The sequence below is a fragment of the Orcinus orca genome, chromosome 14, assembly GCF_937001465.1.
Source record: "Orcinus orca chromosome 14, mOrcOrc1.1, whole genome shotgun sequence".
NCBI lineage: Eukaryota > Metazoa > Chordata > Mammalia > Artiodactyla > Delphinidae > Orcinus > Orcinus orca.
This window is the reverse complement of record NC_064572.1, coordinates 41852629-41860862: the sequence shown is the minus strand read 5'-3', so window position 1 is coordinate 41860862 and position 8234 is coordinate 41852629. Positions and strand designations below refer to the sequence as shown.

The window sequence follows — 8234 nt, the reverse complement described above, 5'->3', positions numbered from 1 at the left end:
CTAAAATTTGCCAGTGACTTCTGTGGCAGGCAGCTTGGGACACACACATACGCGCGCGCGCGCGCACACACACACACACACACACACACACACACAGACACACATACACACACAGACACACTCACACTAAATTCTTTTTCTTCGTATCTTGGCTAGCTAACCAGCATTCAATGCCTGGAAGCCTCCCTTCCTTCTCCCTTGGTAACCTCCACTCAGCCTTTAGAACTGTCACCTCCTCCACGAAACTATCCCCTGGCTCTTCCTCCCAGGCTGGGTCACAGCCCAGAACGCGCCTGTGCGTTTATTCAGGGTCCTTGCCACATCTTTTAATGATCTGTGTAGGTGTCTGCCTCTCCTCTGAGCGGGGAGTTCCAGGTAAGGTCTGTTGCTGAGTCTCTCTGAATCCCTCACGCCTTGCGCACGGCCCTGATCAAGGCAGGGGCCTTGGGGCGCAGGCCAACGACAGGGCCAAGGGGCGCTCCCGGGCTCGCGGAAGTGGCCCCTTGCACTAGGCTCTGCCAGGCGCGCCCGGACCGAGCTTCCGCGGAATCCCGGTCCGGGAAGGCTCAGCTGTCTTCCTGAAATCTTCGGTGTGCCACGTGGAGCCCAGTCTGGAACTTGTTGTGGGGGGCGGGGGCAGGGTGGCTAGGCGTCAGGCCTGCCACTTCCACCCAGGCTGGAGCCCAAACAGCTTAACGATACATCTGGTGGTGGCTGGCCGGAGGCATTCCCGGAGCGGTGGAGAGAGCCCCGTTCTGCGCTGGCCGCGAGGAGCCGGCTCTTCGCCCTGGGCTCGCGCGAAAAGACTCCGTGCAGAGTCGGAATCTGAGCACGCCGGCCGCTTAGAAAGCTCCTCACGTCCAGGCGCCGCGGTCACGGATGCGCCGGTTTCCGGCCATGAATTGGGCTTCAGAGTGCGAGCCGCCTGCCCGACTCCCGGCTGAGCCCGGGGCCGCGGGGTGGGGGATGGGCGCCCGCCAATGTCGGTGGGGCCAGCTAGGGTTGGAGCCCGCGGCCGCGGCTCTGCTCCGCGACGTTTGGCCGCGGCGGGTCCCTTTTGGCTCCCCTTGCGTCTCGGTGCCTGGCTCAGTGCCCTGCCCGGTCTCTCTCACGGCTACCCCTGGCCCGGCTCCTAGAGGGGCTCTCTGCCCAGGGCGGGGGTCATGGCCCAAGACGCAAGGCGGCTGAGGTCGGCGGGGGCCAGGGGGCTCTGGGAACCCTCGAGGGCAGTCGGAGGCCGACCCTTCTCCATCCTCTGGTCCCTGGCGAACGGGGGGCACGAGGCCCAGGGTCGCCAAGTCTCTGCGCGCCGCAGCCCCGGCCGGTCCCCATCGCTCTGCGGGCCTCCGAGCGTCCCTCGGGCTGGAAGCGCTGAGCACCCGGCGCCCCCTCCGAGCCGCGAGCGGGAGAGCGCCGCGCTGCGAGGCAGAGGCTCCGCAGTCACGTGGTCGAGAGGAGGGCGGAGGGGAGGGAGGCGGGCAGGGAGGGGAGGGGAGCGGAGTCGAGGGGGAGGAGGAGGGGAGGGGGCGTCCTCCGCAGTTCGGCTCCTCGCCGGGGCTCAGACACACAGCGAGCCCGGAGCCGCCGCGCCGACCCGGCTGCCGCCGCCACCGCCGCCACCGCCTCCGCCGCCTCCGAAGCCTCCAGAGCCGCGGGGAGCGCCGCTGCCGCCGCCGCCGCCGCGGGCCGCCCCCGCCGCGCCGGCCTGGGCTCGGGCCGCCAGCGTCGCCGCAGCCACCAGCGGAGCGGGAGCCCGACCGCGCTGGGCTGGGCTGGACTGGGGCGGGCGCAGGGCTCAGGGGCGGGCGCGCGGGGAAAGACGCACGGGCGGGCTTCGCTCTCCCGGGGAGCGGCCCGGGACTGCACCCGGACCGGCGCCTCCCCGCTCCGCGCTGCCCTCGGCCTCGCCCCGGGCCCGGGCGGATGAGCCGCGCGCCCGGGGGACATGGAAGCGCTGACGCTGTGGCTTCTCCCCTGGATATGCCAGTGCGTGTCGGTGCGGGCCGACTCCATCATCCACATCGGTGAGCGCGGCGGGCGCGGGGCCGAGGTTGGGCGGGGGCCCCAGCGGCGCGGGGGGTGCGCGGCGTCCAAACTTGGCTGTTCCCTGGGCCGAGGGGCTCGGCGGGCGGTGCTCCCCCGAAGGGCCGCTCCGCGCCGCCCCGCGGAGATGTGCACCGGCCGCGCCGCGCTCCCGCGGGCTCCCGTTGCTCCCCGGGGCTCCAATCCCCGCCTCGGGGCCCCGCGGCCTCTGCCGACACTTAGGGCCGCGGCTGCGGGAAATCCAGGGCTAGGCGCAAGTCCAGACCCGCGCCCCTGGCGGGGCCGTCGTTGGGGTAGGGCCAGCCCTTAGGCGCAGCTCAGAGCAGCGGGCGCCGAAGGCGGCAGGGCCCGGGGTCTCGCCAAGTTGGCAGGGCAGGATTCAAGAGGCCCAACCGGAACCGTGCGTGAATGTGGGTGGGTGGGTGTTGTCAGCGTGTGTCTCTGTGTGCGCTTGTGGCTCCGTGTTGGTGTCACTGCGAGAGGGCGTTGGGGTGTATGGGGCCATCAGAGCCTGTGTTGGTGCGTGCATGACTGTCAGCCTGTTAGAGTGGACACAGTGTCTGCCTGTTTCTCTGGTGTGTGTCTGTGTACCTCTCTGTATATGTGTGTGTGTATGTGTGTGTGTGTGTGTGTGTGTGTGTGTGTGTGTATCTGGCTGTGGCGACAGCAGCCCAATCCTGGACCGTCCCAGAGTTTCCTACGGCCCAGGTCTTGGGGGCCGGCACATGGTCTGGGTGGTGGGAATCAGGGAAGAAGCCTGGGCTGTGGTGTGGTGTGTGGGGGGAGTGTGTGCGCGCGCGCTGAGCGGGAAGAGACCGATGGAGGGAGAGAACCGGCAGAGGAGAGAAGACGAGATAGAGGAGAGGAGGAGGGGGCTTGTCGCTGATGGGGAGTGTGTGGGAGTTGGTAGCAGCAGGGGAGAAATCCCAGGAAGTTGGTACGGGCTGGGGGACTGACAGCGGTTGCTTTTGGGGAGCCCGTCTGCAGTCGCTTTTCCGGAAGTTGGGAAAGACCAGCGAGCCCAGAGAGTCTGGGGGGTTGGGAGGTGTGAGAAGGCAGGGATGATGGGACAGGCGAGGCCGGGGTGTGATGGGTGGTCAGGGACTAGGCCTGGGCTTGGTGCGCTGCAATCCCCCTGCAGGAGTCAGGGGCCGGGGCAAACCTGCTTCCCAATGGTGGTGGAGGTTGCGGGGGGCGGGGGTGGCGCTTGGGTCTCGAGGTCAGCATTGCGGCTCTGGGTGTAGCATGGAACGGGACCTTCCTCCTCCTGCCCAGCCCCCAACTCGGGGAATCACTGGGCCCAGCCCTGGGACTGTGGTGACCCTCAGGGCCTGGTGAGGGGGAGGACTCCGGAGTTGTCCAGGCTACAGGGCCAGGTTCGGTGAGTCCCACCGATCCCGGCTTCAAGTGCTGAGAGTCGGCCACGGCGGCGCTAAGAGCGCAAAGGGCCAGCCGGAGGCCGCCCCAGAGGAGCTGTTCATGGTTCTAGAAAGCCCTTTCAAGAGCGGCTCCTTCTGGGCTCCTCAGCCCTGCTGGGTTAGAAGGCAAAGGGTCTAGGGACATCCTCCTACCCACCCACCCCTAACGTACACGGCAGGAGAAAAAGTGGGGAGGGATGGAAAGCAGGAGGCAGAGCCCAGGGAGCCAGGCTGGGACTGAGCTGCCTGCTTGCCTGTCATCGGTTATCAAAGGCCCCTGCGTAAAGAAGCCCCCTGGCGTAGGAGAGCCACTGTGGACCTGCTCGCTTAGCTCTTTGCAGGGGGTGGTGCGCAGGGCAGAAGGAAGTCATTGTTCCATTTTGGGATTGGGGCTGGGGACACTTGCCTGCAGGGGAACTTTGTGGCTCCTGGGATAGGACTCACGGGGCCATGTCAGGGCATTTAGGTGCTGCCTGAGGTCACAGCAGCTTGGCTCAGTCCATTATGTGGGGCATGGTTGATACATGAGGTGGTTTGGTTGTGAGACACTTGTGTGACCTGGTGGCAGCATATGCCATGTGCATGTGTAACTCATGTCGACTGTGTTGGAATATTTGGGGGGGGTGTTTCTGTGTTGGGGGACTGAGGAGAGCCTTAAACTATCCTATCAGGCTGAAACCGCAGCCCAGAAGTCCTGCCACCTGGCAACCTGCAGTCCTGCCAGCACCATGACCAGAGGGCCAAGGCTGGGGTAGGGGTGGGGTGGGGAAGCGGCCCCCTCTAGGCCTATAGCCTTGACCCCTCCTCTCCTCCAGGTGCCATCTTCGAGGAGAACGCGGCCAAGGACGACAGGGTGTTCCAGCTGGCCGTATCCGACCTGAGCCTCAACGATGACATCCTGCAGAGCGAGAAGATCACCTACTCCATCAAGGTCATCGAGGCCAACAATCCTTTCCAGGCCGTGCAGGAAGGTGAGTGGCTGGCCGCCATGCCCAGGGCTAACAGGGCGGGGGGGCCTGCCAGCAGCGCTGGAGCCCTGCAGGGTCGCGAAGGGCTGGGCCACGCAGGGTTCCCTGTGTGCCTGGGCAGTCACGGGGCCGCGCACGGTGCGCGCTCCCTCCCCGGCCCACCAAAGCAGTGGTGCGGGAGTGCCTTGCGCTGCGGGGCTGGAGCGGAGAGCTTGTGAGCGGGGAGCTGGGCTCCTCGCGGGGCGTGTCTCGGGCTTGTGCGGCTCCTTTCCAGCTGGGTGGGCGCGTCTGTGAGCCGCGCAGGCGTGTGTGGCTTAGGGCTGTCTGTGTTGTTTGAGTGTGGGTGGGTGTGTCTTCGAGCAGGGTACCTGTGTTGGTGCACCTCCCCTGACCTGGATGGGCCAGTGTCTTCTTCGCTATCAACCGAGGAGCGAGGAGCGTGTGGCGCCCAAGCCCGTGAACGCGCGGCATCTCTCGCCTCGAGGCCGCTCTGTGCCTCGGCTGGCTGGCGTTTCTCGGCCGGCGGCGCTCCTCCTCCGGGTTTGGAGGAGCCGTTCTCCCTCGCGGTCCCCGCCGTGGGCGGAGGCGTCCCCGCCCGGGCCGAAGGTGGGCGCTGTTTGACCAGAAAAGCAGCGGAGTTGGGCCAGGCCAGGCTGCGGGGAAATCCTAGCCCGCGCCTGGGCCGCTGTGGTCCGCAAACTCGGGCCCGCAGGCAGAGGCAACAAGTGCGAGGCTAAGCGCAGAAGCCCCCTCTGCTCTTCCCTACTCTCTCATTCGCTCACCTCCCACTTGGCTTGAGCCTGGGCTCTGGGCCTCGGGTATCTCTCCCACGATGCCTGCTTCCTCATCAGAGACTAAGGCTTTCACTGCCCCTGATATCTGCCTGGCCCAGGGCCCCTTTCCTCTCCTCTGCCCCCATATCCATGGTTTCTCCTAGTTCCGTATATACAAGGCTTTGACTCTGAGGCCCTCGCCCAGGAGTATTGAGGACAGAGGCCACAGCTGGTAGCCGGGATTCCTCCCAGGAGGAATGGACAGGACAGTGGGTCAGTGTAGGGAGGAGGTGGGCTGGCTGAGGGCTCCAGGCAAGTTACCCTCGCCCCGCCCCTGGGCCCAGAGCCCTCCTCCGGCTCTAGGTTATATGTTGGCTGCTGGTTTTCTTGTATCTCCAAGGATAGGGTGACTCAGTGAAGGCTCTGGTCTGGGTGCAGAAGGTCAGAACTGGTGCTGGGGAGAACTTGGTGCTGGAAGGAGGTTTTGGGGAGTCTGCTATTCTTGCAGAGGAGGGAGAAGGCCCAGCTCTGGGGCCTGAAAGTCCAAGGATGTCTTGAGGTAGTTGTGAAAACCTGGAGGTCTGGATGTGTTTTGGGGGTGGTGGTGAGTGGGGTGAGGCTGGTGTTGTCTGTCAGGGGAGCTGCCACTCCCAGCCCTGGCAGAGGTCTGACATTCATTGAGGTACGAGGGAAGGAATCCCTGTCCTTCTTTGCTGTCTGATCATGTCCTACCTGCAGTCCCTGCCCCCGCATGCCCTGCCCTTGGACTTTTTTTTCAGCGTGCCCTCATCACAACTGTTGCATGTGCTTGGGGTGGGCTCTAGCCAGGGGAGGGTGGGACCTCCTTAGGCAGGAGTGACCCTAGCTGGGGTGGGGATCTGTGGTGACACAGGCTTTTCCAGTTACATGCCACAGTTTTCACAATGCCTCATGCTCCCTTGACACTGTCCCCATACACTCGTCTCTGTGGACATTTATTCTTTGTGCTTGGGAGCTGAGGACGCAGCTGGGGAGCACCAGTTTCCTGCCCCAGGGAGCTCACAGTGTGGCAGGGATGCCGCCTGTGTTTGCCATGGCAGTTTGGCGCTTCCACCTGCTCTGTTGACATACCTTGTTTCCATTGACTTCCCCTCGGCTGTGTTGACTATTCCATGCTCATTCATTTTGCTCCAAATGATGCCCATTCCCCCCCCCCCCCGCCCCCCTCCAGCAGCAGGTCCCCAGAGACTGAAGCTAATGCTCTTGCCCAGGGTTACAGTCTCAGGCAGGTAACACACATGGGTGAACTGGGCAGCTGGGCCTGAAAGAACCTGGAATGTGGGGTCTGGAGAGGTCATCTCTGTCAAAAGGAGCGGCTGTTCCGTAGCTTCAACTGACTTTACCATTTGGGAATGAAAATCCTAGTGTTATAAATGGGATGATTTTTTTTTTTTTTTAAGAGGAGCCCCAAATCTGGACTTTAATGTAAAACCTGATTTCTAACTGTGCTCGACGAATCAAACAATTTGAACAACACAGTACAAGCCAAATAAAACAGAGCTTCGGGCCGTTCAGCCTTCAAGCCCTAATGCAACTTTGTTTTGGAGGCACAGGGCTCTACCCAGGGGCCTTTTCTGGGTCTCAGTTTCTCTATTTTTATAACTGGAAGAATGTCTCAGGCTCCAAGCATGGCAGGCTGACACAGTCTTGGAAGCGTGTGAGTGAGTGTGTGCGTACATCCAGAACTAGAGAATTGGAAGCTGATGGCTGACAGTTGTCCAGGTGGAGGAATACTGACCAGGTGGTGTTGGGCTACCCTCTGCCCAGAGGGCGTGTGCGGGCTAAAGTTGGTATGCTTTCAACTGATCAGCCCCGTGGGCAGAAATTCACATTGTTATCCCATGACCTTTTGAAGCCCTGGGATGTTACCAGGGATGGGACTCCTCCAGAGCCTCAGGGAGTACAGAGCGGGGCACAGAGGCTCCTCCTCCCTGGCCTGAGGCTTGGCGCAGCAGGCGCTCAGCTGGCTGGGTGTCCTTCCTTCTGCGCTCTGTGGGGTGCTGTCCATCCCGTGGCTTAGCCCTACCTGATAGATATCTCATCTCTCTCGGCCCTGCTTGATAGATATCTCATCTCTCTCCTGGGCTTGGACAGTCCCAGCAGCAGGACATGGGTGGTAGATACAGCTCGGATGGGAAAGGAAAGGACTTCTTGGCTGGGACAAAGGCAGACTGGGGTTCAGTCTCCATCATGGACTGGGCGAGCTCCCAATGACAACCCCCCCACCCCCGAGGTGGAATTGGGGTTGAAGTGGTGCTGCCCCATTTTGACTTGAGAGGTAGCACCATGCAGGAATAAGAGCATAGTTCTTGGAGTCCAAGAAACTGGGTTCAAATCTTGCTTGCCTCATGTGCAGTGTGATTTTGGCAGAGGCCTGGCCCTGTTCTGAGCTTCTGTTCACATATCTGTTGAAAGGGAACAATCACAGTACCTGCCTCCTGGAATTATGGTGAGGATTAAATGAGATGAGACATGTATGAATTGTCTGCAGAGGGCCTGCAGTAGGTGTCCAGTAAACATGAATTCCCTCTCCATTTCTTGACCAACTGTGAATCCATCTCAGCTTCTCCTGAGGCTGTTATTTTCAGCTGCACCGTTGGTTAAGCTAGTGAATTCCTTGAGAGCGGACCCTAACTGACCTTTTCATTTTCAGCTTTTTGCTTAACTTTTCCCCTCCTGATTATAAAAGAAATGCTTTGCTACAATGAGCATGAATTAATTTAAAAATGAGAAAAAGGAAAAGGGCAATGCATGCTCATTATATAAAATGTGGAAGGTACAGGAAAGCATCAAGAGACAGAACAAAATCGTTTGGAATTCTACCACTGTTCTTTCCTTCTAGTCTTTTTTCGTGCACTGAATTTCATAAGTGCTGAGAGTTCCTATTCTGTTCAGTTGTGTATATATATATATATATATTTTTTTCATTTAACATATCATTGGCTTTTTTTGAAATCACTGTGAACTATTTGTAAACATTACTTTTAATGGCT

At 61.0% G+C, this 8234-nt stretch overlaps 1 protein-coding gene across 2 annotated transcripts in view; it reads left to right on the top strand.

Moving 5' to 3' along the window:
• Window positions 1-1537: 1537 nt before the first annotated feature.
• Window positions 1538-8234, top strand: part of GRID1 (glutamate ionotropic receptor delta type subunit 1) — a 666827-nt gene continuing 660130 nt past the window's right edge. Inside the window, exons 1-2 of one of the 2 annotated variants that reach the window (XM_004273011.3) lie at window positions 1538-2024; window positions 4277-4432. In XM_004273011.3, coding sequence (XP_004273059.1) covers window positions 1946-2024; window positions 4277-4432 — 235 coding nt within the window. In that variant the 5' untranslated portion in view covers window positions 1538-1945. The remainder of the gene's footprint in view (window positions 2025-4276; window positions 4433-8234) is intronic. The other variant, XM_033433944.2, reaches the window with a different exon arrangement.